General features: G+C 40.1%; 1 protein-coding gene across 2 annotated transcripts in view; it reads left to right on the top strand.

The window, feature by feature from the left end:
- Nucleotides 1-619: 619 nt before the first annotated feature.
- The window catches only part of LOC117973988 (C-1-tetrahydrofolate synthase, cytoplasmic-like), a 33696-nt gene continuing 14163 nt past the window's right edge, over nucleotides 620-20152 (top strand). The window contains exons 1-16 of one of the 2 annotated variants that reach the window (XM_058987468.1): nucleotides 620-1006; nucleotides 7204-7288; nucleotides 8244-8303; nucleotides 8949-9002; nucleotides 9367-9503; nucleotides 10237-10337; nucleotides 10655-10791; nucleotides 10910-11021; nucleotides 15366-15493; nucleotides 16024-16121; nucleotides 17448-17621; nucleotides 18065-18201; nucleotides 18361-18407; nucleotides 18667-18774; nucleotides 19019-19093; nucleotides 20026-20128. In XM_058987468.1, coding sequence (XP_058843451.1) covers nucleotides 969-1006; nucleotides 7204-7288; nucleotides 8244-8303; nucleotides 8949-9002; nucleotides 9367-9503; nucleotides 10237-10337; nucleotides 10655-10791; nucleotides 10910-11021; nucleotides 15366-15493; nucleotides 16024-16121; nucleotides 17448-17621; nucleotides 18065-18201; nucleotides 18361-18407; nucleotides 18667-18774; nucleotides 19019-19093; nucleotides 20026-20128 — 1594 coding nt within the window. In that variant the 5' untranslated portion in view covers nucleotides 620-968. Of the gene's footprint in view, nucleotides 1007-6762; nucleotides 7112-7203; nucleotides 7289-8243; nucleotides 8304-8948; nucleotides 9003-9366; nucleotides 9504-10236; nucleotides 10338-10654; nucleotides 10792-10909; nucleotides 11022-15365; nucleotides 15494-16023; nucleotides 16122-17447; nucleotides 17622-18064; nucleotides 18202-18360; nucleotides 18408-18666; nucleotides 18775-19018; nucleotides 19094-20025; nucleotides 20129-20152 lie in introns of those variants that run through there. The other variant, XM_058987467.1, reaches the window with a different exon arrangement.

Raw genomic sequence — 20152 nt, 5'->3', positions numbered from 1 at the left:
AAAAATACTTTAGCTTTTTTATATATATATATATATAATATATTTCTTTTTTTTACATTGAGGGTATTTTTTAATGTACAATGTGGATGAAAATGTTACCCTTTGCATTTATGTTTTCTTTATTTTCACAAATAAGAATTTCAGAGTTTGCTTTACAATTAGCTGTGCCAAGAGCATGGAGTAATTTTTTTATTTCCCTAATGCATGTTGTCCACTAAAATGGACACTTCTGTAACTTCGTTAATTTGTACTTGTCTTCCCTATTTTATATTGCATAAAGTGTAATAAAATATATTTGGAAAAAATGTTGTTTGATGCTTTTATAATTCATGCATGAGAGGGCTAGCTTATTAGGAGCGGCCTCTAGCAACTAACACGTTAACACAATTCCATTACCTGAAATACAATATTTAGAAATATTGTATGACAAGAAAAAATACATCGCAAAGCTCCAATTTGAGAGACGTGCACGGCTTTATAATGTTACAAAACTATGTAAACATAAAGGCAAAAAACTCTGATCTGCAAAACAGCTACACCTGCATTCACTTACAAAAACACTACAATACTTTTCCGATGCGGCGTTTCAATAATGGCAGCGCCCACTTCACCGCGTGGGTTTGCAAAGAGGTAGAAGCCAATTCCAAACTCTTGTAAACCAGACGGCACGCACTTCCTGAAACGTTGGTAAACCCTTTGCATGTAATCAGCCTTCTGATTTGTTGGAGCACTGTAAAATATTCATCGAAAAATGAATTACAAAACCCGATTGGTTAAACATTTCAGTCAACTTTTCTTGCTTAGCGGGCTGCGCCAAATTCTTAGATATTCAGATAAGCCTGTAGGACTACGATTGGGCAAGTTGAACGGGAGTATTTAGTCAGAAAAGTTTGTGTAAGAATTTTGCTACTCGTAGAGTGAAGTTGTAGCTTCTGGGTCTGCAAAGGTTACAGCAGCGGTGATCAACAATGCCTGCAGAAGTTCTCAGCGGTAAAACTGTCTCGGCGTAAGTTAATGTATTTTTCTGCATCTGCACAGTACATGCAGTTAGTTAATACGAATCTTGTAACTAAAACACATGTTTTTTTTTTTTTTTTTTCAAATGTTGATGTTAGTACTGCAGTGACATCATAAATACGATTTTCAGCAATACAGTATTCATCAAATCTTGTAAAATATAGAATTGGGGTGAATTTAAATTATATCTGTCATTGTGATGTGTTTTGGGCGATCACGTGCAGTCAAATCGGTACACCGTCTCGAGGTAGGGTACATGACAATGATAATGAAGAGTCTTAAATGCTGTTAGAATATACCTGGACACTGCTCTAGCCCAAAGTATAACCCCAATGACCTCAAATAAAAATGGACAGCAGCCTCAAAAACACATTTTCCGACCGTGCTCGTGGTTCTGCATGAAAATTGACCATATCATGATCAAATGAACTGTAAGTGTAGACATCTGTTTGCAGATATGCCTGAAGAGTAAGAGTAATTTACAGTGTCTCATAAAATGTTGTAGTTCTGCACACAAAGCCAATACTGCAGTGCATGCAAAATGCTTATCCTTTTTACGAAATCATAATTGGAGATTTGCATACATTTGGTCTAAACAATGTGTACAAGGTGAATGGAACCTACCTTCGAATGCGTGGGTTTGGAAATATTACAATAAACTAAAATTCAGTGACACATTTTGATTTGAAGTCTTTGTCCAGTCATCAAACGTTGAGTTTGAACAAAACAGTTGTATTCTGCACAAATGTTGAAAGTGGTTGACTGTTGAGTATTCCCATACTGGCTACTGTAGGGTAGGTGGTGTAGAATGAGTCCAAGGTCACATATTTGGCCCTTGTTTCTCAATACTGTAATGAGTAGAGTGGAGATTTAAATAATCTGACAAATGCAGGAATTGCAACATTGTTTCAAAGCCAAGGTACTGCAGTATAAATGGATTACAGTAGTTTGATTTAAAGCTGTATGCTGTCTCCCATGTTTACACCAAATGCTCATTGTTAATTTGTAAATATTTTGCAGTGTTTCAGTGAAAAGAGTCTAAAGTTTGCCAATGCCACTAGCACAGGACGGTAATTATTTTTTAAATAGCAGGAATTAAGGAAATATTAGCAAGGGAGACTGGGGACTGAAAACAGAAAGGTAATTGAAAAAAGGTATTTTTTTAGAGAGGAAGAAAAACCTAGCAGGACATGCCTTAGTTGCAATTCAGGTATTATTCTGAGAAGGATGAGTGTGAGTAGAGCATTTTGTTTGCCCAACAGCAGGCTTGAAAATGTACTTTCTATGTAAATTGGTCGTCAAATAGGAAATGATAATTTGATACTTGTTTGCAGCTGTTTTCTGTAGCATTGTACTTGAAAGTTCAATATGCATATATTATCAATGAACTATGAGGGGGAGGGGGCACTTGTTTCATCCTTAAACTGATATGCCCTGTTCAAATGAATTTATAAAATAGCACACAAGAGGATTGTACTCTGAGTGTAGGGATAGATTTATGTTGAGAAGTCTAGTTTGAGGTTTCCTATTATCTACTTCAGTTTCTATATTAAGTAATTCGATTACCAGTTGTGACTTCGTAGTACTAGACAGACATACCCTGGATTTATTACATTAAGGTCACATGCTTAAATGGTAATACGTTCCTTATGATTTCAGAGAAATCTGCAATAGGGGACTATAGAGTATTGAGGTTGATGAGTAAAAGAAAAGCAGCACTTTAGCACAGGCACAGCTAAAATGACCCATATATCTTGGACCATTTAAACCAAGACCAAGTGCCTAAAAATGTACTTTACATTTACAATGTCCATATACGTTCCCTCACCGCAGCAGCTCCGCACACAGCTCAGGAGAACTGAAGGGCCTCCTCCAGTCCCACGACCAAGCCAATTGCCACCTAGGAACTGGAGAGTGTCAGACAGCCATTGGGCTCTAGAGGACAAAGGCCAACGAGCACACCTGGCGCCTGGCCAGTAGGGTCTGCTGTAGCATGATGAGTAGCAACAGTCCCTGTGTTTTGCCTCCCTAACCCACAGACGTGCCAGAGCCAATGCAACGCTCCCTGTGGAAACTCCAGAGAAGTCCTGTAGACGCAAACCCCCTGTTAATATTTTATTAGCACCTTTCACCTGCCTAGCCTAAGCAAGGCTGTTATCAAGCTACTGGTGTCTAGCCTGAAAACATCCTCAAAGTCAGTTTAATTACAGACAGTGCATGCTTGAGTACAGGTATGTGTTAATACTATCTGGTGAAAAGCTGCCTGTGTTCCATGCTATTTCTCTGGTGTTCAGTGCTAGCAGCCTGATACTGTGTAGACTTTGCTTTAGTCCAGGCACATGACCTGTCATAAGACAAGGTCCAGTGAATTGATTTTCTCGTCTTCCTGGGTACTCAGTTACAGATTAATCATAAAGTATCACCACAGGAAAGCGAGGGCCTCTACATTAAAATATGACTTACTGAGTTTATTAAGTGGACATTCACTTTAATTATAGACTAGCTGCTACTGATATAAGTTGGGTCTATTGTAAAACAAGTATTTACACTGCTTACCAAAACAATTCCCATACAACGCTTGTATTCCTAAATGTGTCCAGCTAGACTAGAGGTTAGTGTAAGCAGTGCTTTTGAATTACATTTTTTAACAGATTGAACCTAATGTGATTAGGCTACTCTTAGTGATTTCCATTTCATGAGAGTAGATGTTAAAACTTCATGCTGATTTGAACTCGGCTCTCGCTTTTACAGTAAACTAATGTGAGCCATCTGCGTTTCCATCCATTTGCGTTTCCTTTCATCTGATGATGTAGATACCCTTCTGCCTGGTGTTGATGGCTGAAGTGTAATGCTGGCACCAGGGATCAGCTCATTTTGCCTCCCCAGCGCATAGGCACACACAACAGCTGCGATGCTGGCTCCAGGGATCAACCACAGTGCGGTCTCCCCAGCGCATCAGCATGACAACCGTTTGAGCGAAGTAGGGTACTTCTCTGGGGTCTTCAAGTGGGCACCTTCCGTCCTCTGTGTTTCGTCGACTAGCCCACACACCTCAAGAGGACCCGACAGTGATTCTGGCGTCCCAGCATCACCCCCCCCCTCCGTCCCCCACTCAACTCAACCCAGCTTACTTACCCGTACATCAGCTTTCCTTTCTATTGTGCATGAGATCCCCAGCCAGAATCTTTCCGTCTCAACCACAGCCAGTTGCTGCTCCTCTCTGCTGCTTCAGATAAGTTCTTCACTGTGCGACGCAACTCTTGGCCACTGAATCCGACGTCTCTGAGAAACCGGGTTGTAGAGTATGCCACAAAAACCTCGACAACCCACCTCCACTGGGTAAACCCGGACTCTCCATCCTCGCTGTTCCGCTTCAGCGGCTAGTTGAGTATACCGCAGTTTCTTCCTCTCATACGCCTCATCTACAACATCCTCCCATGGCACTGTTAACTCTACCAGGTGAAATGGCCTTTACGCACCTAATCCTCTCCTCCTGCTTTTGCACCTCATTGACTACCAGCTTCCTCCATTGAGCTGGGGCTGCCTTGTGCCATGTAGGAGGAGCTGAACTGAGACCAAGATCCCCTCTTCCATGCTGAACTTGCCCCATGATATCACTGATTCAAAGGGCAGTCATTGCATCTTCCACGACTTTCTTTGCCGCCCACTTTCTTACAGTTTTCAACACAGTTGCTGCCTCCCTTACGCATTTGTCGCGTAAATCTACTAATGTGATTTCCAGTCGGACGTTGGCGCACTTAAACTCCTCGGTTAGAGTGGAGACTGGTAGCTGCAGTATTCCTTTACCATAAAGTCCCACTCTGCTGAGGCATCGTGGAACTCACAACCATTTCCTGACGTATGAACTGATTAAAGCTTCCAGCTTCTCTACTGTTGTCAAAGAAACCTTGTACACAGTCAGTGGCCACAACAGCCTCGGCAGTAGACCAAACTGAAAGCACCAGAGTTCTAGTTTGCCCTGTAAAGCGCTGCTCTATAACCCTTCCACTGCTTGTTGTCTAACTTCTCCCACACAAACTGTGTCCTTTAGATCCCCATCATACCATCTCCCAAGAGTTTTCACTGACTTATCAGACACTGTTGATATTTCCTCACCATTAATGTAGAACCTTTTATCTACTACTTTACCTTTAATTATAGAGATGATCCTTGATTTTAGTGGGCTTGAATTGCATTCGTGCCCATTCAATGTTATTGGTTAATTTGCCCAATAACCGATTAGTGCAGGCTACTGTTTTAGTCATGGTTGTCATGTCATCCATGTATGCTTGAATTGGTGGTAGTCGCATTCTAAAAGCCAAGCACTCTCCTCCCACTACCCATTTTGATGCCCAAATAATTACTTCCATTGCCATGGTAAAAGCCTTCACTACATTGCCATGTAGTGAAGTTGAAAAACTAAGTTGCAAATCTCCAAAGTAGGCTTTCACTAAATTTGTTATTGTCATCAGTACACTGAAAAAAACAAATGCTGGCACTGAACCATATGCATTTGCCAAATCCAGGAATGTCACATGGAGCTCCTTCCTCTCCTTTTTAGCTGATTGAATTTGTTGCCAGATCACACTGATGTGTTCTAAGCATCCTGGGAAACCTGGAATGCCAGCTTTTTGTACTGAAGTGTTAATGAAGCAGATCTTTTTAATAGGTAAGTTGACAATCTCTGAGCAATAATGCTGAAGAAAACCTTGCCTTCTACATTTAATAGGGAGATAGGGCGAAACTGACTGATGCTTATAAATGTATTTGTGCTTGGTTGTTTTGCATTATATTTAAGCATGCAGATTCTTCTAAATTCAACACAACAGGTTAAAATTGCCATTTCTTTCGCATCCAATCACACTCCCTGTGCTTATAGGTCTGCATTCCTCTAGTGGTCTTGCTGCTGTCATACCATGTGACCTACAGCACAGGAAGCGCTTTGATACCAGGAAGCAGCAGTTTATAACGAAGTGGTGTATTTGAAGGATCAACATATCATTATCCCTGCACAAAATGTGGGAAATCAACATATACTTAGGGCAGCAAATAAACAAAAAAGCTAATAATTCATTGGTCGTTTGTAACATGAAAAAGTTTGACACATAGAGACATACAATGCATATGCGCCCCTGTATCTGATACACGTAGTTTAATAAGAATTGATAAGGGGTTCTGTAGTAAAACATTTAAGCGTAACATATAGACAGGCAGACAGTTGGTAGGACGGACGTACAGCCTTCATATACCTCGATTACTATACAGTAAACTATATAACTGCTAAAGAAGGTCTTTAGCAAGTTTCATGACTATTGAACAAGCGGTTGTCTAAATTTTGGCAGCGGGATAATCGGAGGTATAAAAATATATACATTTTAAAGCCTTTATATCACTTTAAAATATGGCTGAATGACATAGTTTAGTTTGCTCCAGTTCATGTCCACAGTTGGAATAAAACCACAACTTCATTCCAGCCCTTTTATGCTCACTGCACACACCCATCTGCAGAGTTTGCTGATTGGCTTTCACTGCCCTCTGAAAACTCGCAGAACCCACAGCTGTGTCGCCCGTTTAGACTTTAATCAGCTATCTGCTGTATTTTCAACACTGGAATCTGGCACACTGCAAGTCAGTTAGCCTTGGCAATTCCTGTTCTAACCTCATGCTTTGCTCTCAAACCTGTAGTAGTAATTGGAAAAAAAACAAAGTGCTAATCCAATGCCATGATATGGTACTGCAAGAAAACAACACAGCTGTCCTGCATGCTGTTGTTCAACTCGGCTTTAAGAATAGCCAGGTTACAGACACGGGGCTTTTGACTGGCAGACTCCCAAAGAGTCTCCTTTTGTGGTGCTGCTGGAAGCACGTTTTGTGATTCTGCACAGGTTTAGTTGGTCCGCTGGGCTGCTTTCAGCCATTGCAGGACTGAGTTTTGAAAAATAAGCAGACTCTGTACCCCCCCTTTTTCTAAAGGGGCTTCAGTCCAGCTGCTTGCTATGTTTTCCTGTTTAGCGACAAGGCTGAAACCTCTGCCAAACTGCTTTGGAGGAAGAAGGTTGTTGGCTGCCATTGTTTCAGGATCTAAAACGTCCTTGTAAGAAGTTTACAAACCTGTCTTCAAAAGCTTACTTGATAAATAATGGGCTCCTTGCTGCTTCAAAACTGACCTGTAATCTTGCCTTTCAGGCTAGTGAGAGAGAGACTGAAGAAAGATGTAGCTCAAATGAAGTTGGACCTGCCTGGCTTTAGGCCAGGTCTCGCTATTCTACAGGTATGTCTCTAAGAAAAAGAAAAAAGGAAAAATCTTTTCTTAGATTGGCAACATGTAATTTTTCATTTTTAAATGTGTATATATATATTTTCTATTTCCTAGCCAGTTGAAATGTAGGGAATATCTTTCCCCCCTTCAGGCACTAAACTCAGTGTAAAGGAGATTCATTTATATGTACATCAACGTGACAGCTGTTTATAACATCATAAAGCTTTTAGTATTGAAAAATATGGGTTAGTAAAGCTTAGATCCTTGCAGGCAAACACTAGCAGGATTAACACAGGCTTAAAATCAGACCTGTGTAACTTTTTATAACAATAGCATTTCCTCCTGTTACTTAATCCTGAGGTGTGTTGTTTAGTTTTAATACAGCTGTATTTGTTTTTGTGTTTATTTTTGCTTATTAATGAAATGTCCTCTTTTAAAAACTGCCAGGGTTTCGGCCTGTAGTTTGTAATGCCGACTCTAACACAGTTTATGATATACTAAAACTTTTAGTAAGCCTAAACCTGGCCTTTTTTATTTCATGTTTATGATTGTATACAGATTGCATCATGCCTCCTGCAAACACATTCTCATTTTGACGGTGTCCTCAGAACTAGAGCTGTGTGAGACATTTGATTTATTGCTTCTCTTATCTAGATAATCAAATGTAGACTACAGTCAAGAAAAGTCAATCGATGTGCTGTAAAATATAAAACAGTATGTTCTGACTGTCTTTATATATAAATCATTGAATGTTTTCTTTCTTCTAAACTGCAGGATTGAAGAGGTAAGGTTAATAAGCACCAGACCAACTGTTGACTGCTCCCAGGCCTTAAATATAATGCATATAATGAATATGGATATTGGTTTACATTTGGCAAGTGACTATAAGAAAAATGAAGCTTCAAGTAAAAAAAGATATATATGAAGGGCCATAAGCATATTCAATGCTTTATGTATTTCCTTTCAGGTTGGTGACAGAGATGACTCCAACCTTTACATTAGTATGAAGCTGAAGGCTGCAGCTGAGGTAATGGTTAATCAAAACAGTTTGAATGTATTTGTGCAAATCAAAGTACTGTCAATTAAAAGTGTCTCTATCAGGTAAATGTTGTTTATCTAATAGAGTGAATTAAAATTACAGAAGACTATGTGCATGAATCTACTACTATGTAGTCCAAACTAAACCACATGACATAACCACTGGGGTCTTTTCTGGAACTTTTAAAGGCAACTTTTCAATGGGCCAAAATAAGACATTGTTTACAGTCATTATTTGCATCGGTTTTTATTTATTTTTTTTGTCAAAAGGAACCCCATTTCTTTTTAATTAACCTACCGCTGCAAGTTGTTTTAGACTTGTAACATTAACACTTACATTTCTTAATGTCACATGGTATTATAAACTACAACTGAAAGAACATTGCCTGGTCAGGATTCGAGCACAAAAGAGCTGTAGACACATACTAAACATTTCTTTATGAAGAGCAAGTCAAATTGATGATTCATTTTTCACACCAACCATAGGCCAGAAAAAAAGGCATGACGGTGCCCTGGCTGGGGCCTTGCCTGTTGCATAAAACAGCAGCCTGCTTTTTCTTAGTCTTATTAGGCAATCATGGCATTCAAATTCAAATCCCTTTCAGACTCCTGTTTAATATCTATTGTTTTTCAGATCGGTATCAACGCCAGCCATGTCCGGCTGCCAAAGACTGCCACAGAAGAAGAGGCAAGTGCAGCAGCTACCGTCATTTTGTTTACAATATAATCATTTATTTGTTGAGCTTTAGGGACATATACAGAAAACCTTTGTCTGTGCTTAGCAAATGTTCTTTAGTCCATTACCAATGTTGTCCAGTAAAAATGAACCCTTTCACTGCTGCATTGTTTTAACCTCTGGCCATATCAATGGTACAGACCATTCCCTTTCTTTACAATTGGTACAGTGTTGTATTCTAGGATTCTCTCAATAAAGTTCTATTACAGGTTTTTGTAGAAACTCATTCAAACTTTTCATTGACACATCTGGATGCATCAATGATACAGATCTTTTTTCACAATTTTGTTTTCTTCTTCCATTGTTATTGTTCTAGGTTTTAAGAAACATTATTCAAGTGAACGAGAACCCAGAGATACATGGGCTCATAGTGCAGCTCCCGCTGGAGTCTATCAACCCCATCAATACAGAAAGAGTCACCAATGCTGTAGCGCCTGAGAAGGATGTGGATGGGTAAATGTCTGGTTATTTATACACGAAATATGTTCTGCCTGGTCGGTCAATGTTCTGTGAGCCAAGGTCTGGCCAAGGCTCTGTTTACAACCATGTACAGTAGGCACCCAGAGTGCCTGAGAGTTGGAGTGATGTTAACCAGATTCACAAGTTCAGTAGTATTGCAGGTAAAACAAGTAGACGAACGATTCTCCTACAGTCAGTTTCATCAGCCAGTGAACAGGGTGTGAATAGCTACAGTTTTCAAAGATTGTATGAGCAGTATTTTGAAGGAAATGCAAATGTTCTGAAAAGAATAAAACTATCAAGAAACAACTTGTAAGACAGATAAACTATTGTTTTCAGTTAGCTTTATTACTATTACTTCTATCGTTTCAAATGATTGTATTCATCTGAAAACGTGCCGTTGTGCTTCCTCAAAATAGTCCTTAAAAGATTAAACATTGCAGAGAAAGATAATCTTAATTGAAGTTTTTTTTAAATATTTTGTGTGTACATGCGCAGTATATTAATTTCTAAAATGACCTGGATTAACAAATTGTCCTAAAGTGTAGTTTGTTATTGCTTACATGTTAGGTAATATAGAAGCATCTAGGACTATGTTAAACCTGCATGTGCTTTCAGTGGATGAGTGTCATGATGATCTATTTCTTCATGTTACTGGTGGATCTAGTTTTGTAATTCCAGTCTTGGCTGGGGATGACTGCCACTGATATGCTCGTTTTTCTTCTAGTCTGACTAGTATAAATGCAGGAAAGCTTGCTCGTGGTGACTTGGGAGACTGCTTTATCCCCTGTACTCCTAAAGGATGCATGGAACTCATCAAACAGACAGGTTTGTATTTCAGCTTTGTTTTGTTCACCCTTTCAATGGGTTCTTTCCTGTCAGTAACCAATCGGCTGCTTCCCTTATTGACTGACATGCTTTCAGCCAGTAGCAGGCTGCGACCATGAAGATACTGAGGTGAAATAACCCAAGTTTAACATATTTCCAAGACAACAAAAATGGAAACTTCCTTTTAACCTAAAGTAGTAACAGATATTACGTTTTAAAATGAAAATCCAGTTTGCTGTAACATGTCGAAATAGGTACGATTTATGGAATTATTGTGTAGCATACAATTACTTTAACAGAGCTCTGTCTCTCTGAAGGTACCTCCATTGCTGGGAAGAACGCTGTGGTTATCGGGCGCAGTAAGATCGTCGGGGCACCCATGCATGACCTGCTGCTGTGGAACCACGCGACAGTAACAACATGCCACTCCAAGACTGCCGACCTAGCTGGGCAGGTAAAAATAACATTGAGTCTTACTTCTAATCAATCAAAGTTGTGGGTTCAGTCTTACACACATGAATAAGCAAGTCCGGACAGAAATGTTTTTATTTTTGTTTCACTTTCTTGTCCAGGTTCTCCGTGCTGATATTTTAGTCGTTGGGGCTGGCAAGCCAGAGATGGTGAAAGGATGCTGGATCAAGCAAGGGGCTGTTGTGATTGACTGTGGTATCAACCACGTTCCAGGTAGGGGATGATGGGGGAGCAACGATGCGACATGATGTGAAAAGAAAACACTGTGTAACAATTTTTTTTTTTTTTTGGTTCCTGGGTAGTAAGTGTTATTTCCTAATTGCTTATGCCTCAAAAGTATAGGAAATGGCTATTATTCCCCACAAACTGCTTTTGTGACCAGGACAGTGATATTTTGAAATTTACCTATTTCCAATGAGAAAACGGGCAAATTTGTGTCTTTTCGTTCACATAAAGTCAGAAAAAAACAACATATGAATCCAAATTAACATGTATTTATACTAAAGTAATACAAAAATGACTACAAAAGATTTAGAAGTGAGTAGTTTTTCGAGATTTACGATTATACTGTAAATCACTTTCACGAATCAGCCCCCAAATGTAGTCTCCCATCATGTTCTTGTTATACTGTCCTTGGTAGTGGCGTTCAAAGTCCAGTATATCCTGGTGGAAGCGCTCGCCTTGCTCCTCCGAGTACGCTCCCATGTTCTCCTTGAATTTATCAAGATGAGCATCAAGGATATGGACTTTGAGGGACATCCTACAGCCCATTGTGCCGTAGTTCTTCACCAGAGTCTCCACCAGCTCCACATTGTTTTCGGCCTTGTGATTGCCCAGGAAGCCCCGAACCACTGCGACAAAGCTGTTCCAAGCCGCTTTCTCCTTACTAGTGAGCTTCTTGGGGAATTCATTGCACTCCAGGATCTTCTTTATCTGTGGTCCGACAAAGACACCGGCTTTGACCTTTGCCTCAGACAGCTTAGGGAAGAAGTCTTGAAGGTACTTGAAGGCTGCTGACTCCTTATCTAGAGCTCTGACAAATTGTTTCATAAGGCCCAATTTGATGTGCAGTGGTGGCATCAGCACCTTCCGGGGGTCCCAGCCGTACTCATCATACTTCAAGGCGTCCAGCAAGGTCTTGATGCTGTTGTAATCCTCTTTGAGGTGCACCGAGTGAGCCAGGGGAAGAGACGGGTACTTGTTACCATTATGGAGCAGCACGGCTTTGAGGCTCCTGGATGAGCTGTCAATGAAGGACAGTATAACGAGAACATGATGGGAGACTACATTTGGGGGCTGATTCGTGAAAGTGATTTACAGTATAATCGTAAATCTCGAAAAACTACTCACTTCTAAATCTTTTGTAGTCATTTTTGTATTACTTTAGTATAAATACATGTTAATTTGGATTCATATGTTGTTTTTTTCTGACTTTATGTGAACGAAAAGACACAAATTTGCCTGTTTTCTCATTGGATATAGGTAAATTTCAAAATATCACTCCTGGTCACAAAAGCAAAGTTTGTGGGGAATAACAGCCATTTTCTATACTTTTGAGGCATAAGCAATTAGGAAATAACACTTACTACCCAGGAACAAAAATTGTGTTACATAGTGAAATCATTGGTTTAGGGCAACCTGTCAGTAAAGAATGGATTGCTTTGAGCGACTAATGAACTCTTTCCCCTACCTCCCACCAATCCGTTTGCGAAACTGAGTTTGGTAGATTTTTAAAGTGTAAGTTTCAATTTTTATTTATTTTATTTCCCACTTTGTATGGTGTTTGGTATTGGGTTATGTTATTCCAGTACTGAGTTAATATTTTTGTTGTGAGTACTAATTGCCAGCCCTAAGCAGCCTTCCTCATTCCAATACAGTCAGCCCCACTTACTCTATTTAAATAGACAGATAGGCCCAGCAGAACCCAGAACCACTCAGAATGATTGCAAATTGTAAGGGGAATGGTCAATTAAAATGACTACGTCCTCTTTCAATTTCGTGGTTCTATTAAACAGACGTATATTATAATAATAATTATGTGTTGATCCTCATGGAATGCAGAGGAACAGAATGCAAATTTTGCAGGAGCCAGAGAAGTGAACTATACTTAAAAGGAGTTGAACACTAGGTGGCATCTGAGTTCATGAAAAGGGTTGACTTCTAGTAATCCCCAGACTTGAAAGTACAATTTGAGTTTCCTTATCAGTTTTATGGATGTAATGGAAGTGGCTACAGCGTGACCTTTGTTTTATAGAAAGCATTGACTGCAGTGCAGCACAGTTATTACATAAGGATTTGGATTTCACTAAAACAAACAGCATGTGGTATACTATTATAACTAAAACAAGTAGACACTCCGATTTCTGATGGTTTTAAGTTTGATAATGGTTATTGTCCAATACAAATTAACCATCTGTCTATATATATATATATATATATATATATATATATATATATATATATATATAGTACTGTGCAAATGTTTTAGGCAGGTGTGAAAAAATGCTGTAAAGTAAGAATGCTTTCCAAAATAGACATGTTAATAATTTATATTTATCAATTAACAAAATGCAAAGTGAGTGAACAGAAGAAAAATCTACATCAAATCAATATTTGGTGTGACCACCCTTTGCCTTCAAAACAGCATCAATTCTTCTAGGTACACTTGCACACAGTTTTTGAAGGAACTCGGCAGGTAGGTTGGCCCAAACTTCTTGGAGAACTAACCACAGTTCTTCTGTGGATTTAGGCAGCCTCAGTTGCTTCTCTCTCTTCATGTAATCCCAGACAGACTCGATGATGTTGAGATCAGGGCTCTGTGGGGGCCATACCATCACTTCCAGGACTCCTTGTTCTTCTTTACGCTGAAGATAGTTCTTAATGACTTTCGCTGTATGTTTGGGGTCGTTGTCATGCTGCAGAATAAATTTGGGGCCAATCAGATGCCTCCCTGATGGTATTGCATGATGGATAAGTATCTGCCTGAACTTCTCAGCATTGAGGAGACCATTAATTCTGACCAAATCCCCAACTCCATTTGCAGAAATGCAGCCCCAAACTTGCAAGGAACCTCCACCATGCTTCACTGTTGCCTGCAGACACTCATTCATGTACCGCTCTCCAGCCCTTCGGCGAACAAACTGCCTTCTGCTACAGCCAAATATTTCAAATTTTGACTCATCAGTCCAGAGTACCTGCTGCCATTTTTCTGCACCCCAGTTCCTGTGTTTTCGTGCATAGTTGAGTCGCTTGGCCTTGTTTCCACGTCGGAGGTATGGCTTTTTGGCCGCAAGTCTTCCATGAAGGCCACTTCTGACCAGACTTCTCCGGACAGTAGATGGGTGTACCAGGGTCCCACTGTTTTCTGCCAATTCTGAGCTGATGGCACTGCTGGACATCTTCTGATTGCGAAGGGAAGTAAGCATGATGTGTCTTTCATCTGCTGCAGTAAGTTTCCTTGGCCGACCACTGCGTCTACGGTCCTCAACGTTGCCCGTTTCTTTGTGCTTCTTCAAAAGAGCTTGGACAGCACATCTGGAAACCTCTGTCTGCCTTAAAATTTCTGCCTGGGAGAGACCTTGCTGATGCAGTATAACTACCTTGTGTCTTGTTGCTGTGCTCAGTCTTGCCATGGTGTATGACTTTTGACAGTAAACTGTCTTCAGCAACCTCACCTTGTTAGCTGAGTTTGGCTGTTCCTCACCCAGTTTTATTCCTCCTACACAGCTGTTTCTGTTTCAGTTAATGGTTGTGTTTCAACCTACATATTGAATTGATGATCATTAGCACCTCTTTGGTATAATTGTTTAATCATACACCTGACTATATGCCTACAAAATCCCTGACTTTGTGCAAGTGTACCTAGAAGAATTGATGCTGTTTTGATGGCAAAGGGTGGTCACACCAAATATGGATTTGATTTAGATTTTTCTTCTGTTCACTCACTTTGCATTTAGTTAATTGATAAATATAATCTATTAACATATCTATTTTTGAAAGCATTCTTACTTTACAGCATTTTTTCACACCTGCCTAAAACTTTTGCATAGTACTGTATATATGTGTGTATATATATATATATATATATATATATATATATATATATAAGTCATCCATAACTATAAACTCAATAGTGCTTATAGAAATACTAAAAGAAATTGACATTACATTGAAGTTTATTTTGGTATTTCAATATAATTAACTCTCATTTTTCCACATATCGGTTTTATTTCATGAGGCTGTGTGGTCCAGTGGTTAAAGAAAAAGGGATTGTAACCAGGAAGTCCCCGGTTCAAATCCCGGCTCACTCACTGGCTCACTGTGTGACCCTGAGCAAGTCACTTAACCTTGTGCTCCATCTTTCGGGAGAGACGTAATTGTAAGTGACTCTGCAGCTAATGCATAGTTCACACACCCTAGCCTCTGTAAGTCGCCTTGGATAAAGGCGTCTGCTAAATAAACAAATAATAATAACCTTCAGACTGGCCATCCCACTGTGCTGTCGGGGGTGCTTAGTTATATGTCTAGTTCTACTAGTTTGTTGTTGTTCTCTTACAGATAGCACAAAGGCAAGCGGGAAGCGGGTGGTTGGAGACGTTGCCTACAATGAAGCCAAGGAGAGAGCTTCCTTCATAACCCCTGTACCAGGTGGTGTGGGACCAATGACTGTGGCCATGCTGATGGAGGTGTGGACTGTAGATTGCTGTAGACTCTATAACTGTATCTTTCTGTGACGTAGGTACATGTAAAAGGTACAGAAAGAAAATACATATGGGTTTATATAAAACCAAATTTAGACTCCAGTAAAAAAAAATGGCTTTGGTTCATGTGTCGTAAATATGATGCAGTTTTTATGTTGCTCATTCTTTAGGCACACTAGTAAGAAACAACCATTTCCAATGGTTAGGACAAAGATATTGAGTGTCAGGATCTAGGGATATAAGGAGGTGACTGCATGTTATGTATGTATATCGCTCTTACGTTTTTACACATATCTAGAGTAGCTTAGCCAATTGTGATGAAACTTGGCTAGGACATTCTTTAGCACAAGTTATTGACAGTCTCAGAATCTCTGTATAAATGAAGGAACCTTCTGTCTGTATGTGTGTCACCCTTTCATTTGTACAGTTTTGTGTATTATATGTGTCCCAGGAAACCAAAAACAAATTCACTGCTCTCCGGTAAATATATGTTGTATTTTGTTTATTGTCAACAGAACACGGTAGAAAGTGCAAAGCGTTTTTTGGAGGATAACAAACCAGGAAGGTGGCACATTCAGCTCACAAGTCTGAATCTTCTAAACCCAGTACCAAGGTAAATAAACTTGTTTACATTAAGATAATTTGGGAAACACCTACACATATTAACAAAGCTAGCAGTTTATAATGGTGCTGTATATATTTGTACCTTTGCGCAATATTCCCAAAGCTTTAACCGTGGTGTTAAATGTAGACCTGTTTTTTTTTTTTTTTTTGGTGATGCTTCAGAGTTTGAAAGAAAATCTAAATTAATTTAGCACTGATGTAAAAGCATTGTTAAAATGGCCCTTTTGTGTCTTTGTGGACCACTTCTGTTTACTGTGCTCAAGGACAAAAGCTATGAGGCTTCTGTTCTTCTCAGTCTTGGCAGTTGACATGGGCCCTGTTTGCTGACTGCCATTTAAAAATAAATGCTCCTGACATAAAGGCTTTGAGGGGATTAAATATTTCTGTATTTGTGACATGGTGTCTCCACACACTCTGCTCACTCATTGAGGCCCTCTGGTGCTTAACTTTTTCCTGTGTCTGTAGTCCATCTGAGTCCGTCTGGCTCTTTAAAAACTAAAAATCTACTTTTTTATTTTTTTACCTGACCTGCGATTGCTGTTCAATTCAAGATATTTTTTGAAGTGTGTTGCTATGACAGTCCGCTTTCAAATCAAGAGATGCAAAGAAATTAACATGTATATTATTAGATGTAAATGCAATGTCATTGTTTTTTTTTTTTTTTTTTTTTTAATTTAGTCGTTGCCATTTCAGCTTTTATTATTTTCTCCCCAATTTGAAATGCCCAATTATTATTAGGCTCAGCTCACCGCTACCACCCCTGCGCTGACTCTGGAGGGGCGAAGATGAACACACGCTGTCCTCCGAAGCGTGTGCCGTCAGCCGCCCGCTTCTTTTACACTCTGCAGACTCACCGTGCAGCCGCCTCAGAGCTACAGCGTCGGAGGACAACGCAGCTCTGGGCAGCTTACAGGCAAGCCTGCAGGCGCCCGGCCAGACTACAGGGGTCGCTGGTGCGCGGTGAGCCGAGGACACCGTGGCCGACCTAACCCTCCCTCCCCCCGGACGACGCTCGGCCAATGGGGCGCTGCCCCCTGGGAGCTCCCATCCATGGTCGGCTGTGGAATAGCCTGGACTCGAACCGGTGACATCAAGGTTATAGAGAGCATCCTGCACTCCACGCAGAGCGCCTTTACCGGATGCGGGAGCCTAGAATATATGATTCTAGCTTAACAATTTGGATTTGCACTTTAATACATAGGTTGTGGCTTACAACTAATCCTGACAACAGCACCAAGTTGTTTGAAAAGCCATTCAAACTTGCCATGAAAGTGTTCACTGCACACATAGGAATGACAATTGTGTTTCTTTGCAGTGACATTGAAATCTCAAGAGCCTGCATTCCAAAACCAATCGATAAGCTGGCAAGAGAAATTGGCTTGTTTTCAGACGAGGTGGAGCTGTACGGGAAAACCAAAGCGAAGATCCTGCTGTCAACCATGAAGAGACTCCAGGACCAGCCGGATGGGAAATACGTTGTTGTGACTGGGTAAGCCGGTCTTTTTTAAGCTTAGTAAATATAGAAAACATCTATTGTTAAAGTTCTGAAACTAAAAAGACCCATCCAATTTTGTGCATAATTTATTTAAACAACGGGGATGGATGGTGTTTGATATATTTTTACTGTGAGTTCAAGACTCACACTGTGGCTGATAAACATGGCAAACCAGTGTAAACTATAGTAAATGCATAATATAAGCATGGGGAAAGCAGGAGAAAACTGCAAAATGACCCGTGGTAAACTTATAATGAGTAATGCACTGCTGGTGTTAAGGATTTTGACTCCTGCTGGTGAGAAGATTAAAAGCGCTACACACAGCCACCCCTGGCTCTTTTGTATAGCAAAGACTTGCGGTGTGCGAGGTCTAGCATGTGTAATGTTGTTTTCTAACTTGTATTTTACTGACATCCCTTTTTTCATGTATCTTGCAGTATTACTCCCACTCCACTGGGTGAGGGTAAAAGCACTACCACAGTGGGGCTGGTGCAGGCACTGGGAGCCCACCTAAAACTCAACGTGTTCGCTTGTGTTCGCCAGCCATCTCAGGGCCCCACATTCGGAATCAAAGGCAAGTTTGTTTTTAATATAACGTTTATACTGCTTCAAAATGGGTGTGATTTTTATGGTTTTTATTCACCGTATCTTGACGTTAATAAAAACCAATGAAAGCTGTTTTTTCTGTATATAAAATGGGACCTCTGTTCACTTCAAAGTTCTCTCTGCACAGGTGGGGCTGCTGGAGGAGGATATTCTCAAGTCATTCCAATGGAAGAGGTATATTGTCCCAATCATCTTGGAGTTTAATATTTTCTTAATATAAAGCTGTAGTGTGTAATATTGATACTGTCGTGAATCTTGTAACATTGTAAAATCCCTTCCTGACCTTTCCATTGGGCTACCAAGGGGAGGTATGTTACATTAGCACGTTTCTTAAAATATTTTTCAATGACTACTGTATTTCTTTCGAAACATCTGTTCTACATGATTATGGTCTTGCAATATAAAGTATTAAATGGTTCCCTTTGCATTCCAGTTTAACCTGCATCTCACAGGCGACATCCATGCCATTACTGCAGCCAACAACCTGGTCGCTGCTGCCATTGATGCCCGCATGTTCCATGAAAACACACAGAGCGACAAGGTACTTCTTCGTCCATGAACATTTTGGCATTCTGATTCCCTACTCTTTTTATTTAAAAGCATGTTTTATAATGCAAAACTTAGAATGGAATGGCAATGACCAGTTTAAGAACTGTAAGAAAGTCCTCCTGTAATGTGGTCCTCTGTAATTTGTAAAGGGCCACAGGGCTAGGTTAGATGGTCATTGAGTTCCAGGAAACTGAGGAGCTTTGTTATCCTATTTTAAATAGCACTTTTTTTCCCAGGCTTTGTATAACCGGCTAGTTCCTGTAAACAACACAGTTAGGACATTTTCTCCGATTCAGATCAACCGGCTGAAGGTAAGTGAGGTTTTGATTTATATTAAATAGCCTGTTCAGAGCCTTCAAAAGGTATTGATTAACAGAAACATATCTGACAAGTCAGCATGGATTTCTGGTGCTTGGCGAGTTTTGTAACAATGTCATTGGCTATCTCTAGACACAGTGCAAGCGGTGGCCATGCAAACTTTCTGCAAGAGTTGTTCTCTGACAGCCACTGCCATTCAGTCCAGGGCATGCAAAGAATGCCAGTTGACCTGCGGTTGGTGGTTGTGTGATGTCAGCTGGTGGTTATGTTGAAAGACTGGCTCTAGCAGCATGTAAAGCTAGTGATTGTCTGCTGAGCCATATTACATTGCAACCCTGTTCAGGTGTGTTTTCAAATAGTTTAGAACTTGAAGATGATCAATTTAATTAGGTATAAATACACACATGTTCTAAGATGGCAGTATACGCTGTGTGGTCACTTTTATTAGGGCCTGCCTATCCGATTGGATTTGGCATTGCCCTGGTGTGGGGCATCTTCTCCTGGTATACCCTAGGTCCCTTGATTATTTCAGAAGACCAGACAGATGTTGTAGTTTACTTACAGTGCTGCACTTTTGTACCCTGATGGTGCAGGTTACTTTTAGAACAATAATGCAGCCATCCAGGATTGTGCGTGAATGGTTTTAGGATCATGACACGGAATTCATGCATCTTCCATGGCTACCATAATCCCCGGATCTCAATCGTATTGGTCACGATTGGAATGAAAGTGAAAAATGTATATATATATATATATATATTTGTGTATATATATATATATATATATATTATAATCTATCAAGACTTTTTAATGCGACAAAAGCATACATATATATATTGAAAATGAACTGCTGTTTTAGTTATCTTTAACACCATGCATTATACAATCTGTAAAAAGAGATATTAATGTGTTTCTGTTCATCCAGAAACTGGGCATTGATAAGGTCCACCCTGACACGCTGACAGAGGAAGAAATCGCTGCTTTTGTCCGGCTGGACATTGATCCTGACACAATAACATGGCAGAGAGGTATCTGTGTTTCACTATCATCTT

The sequence above is a fragment of the Acipenser ruthenus genome, chromosome 15 (assembly GCF_902713425.1).
Source record: "Acipenser ruthenus chromosome 15, fAciRut3.2 maternal haplotype, whole genome shotgun sequence".
Taxonomy (NCBI): domain Eukaryota; kingdom Metazoa; phylum Chordata; class Actinopteri; order Acipenseriformes; family Acipenseridae; genus Acipenser; species Acipenser ruthenus.
The sequence above is the reverse complement of the archived record's forward strand: the minus strand, read 5'-3'. Positions and strand labels throughout refer to the sequence as shown.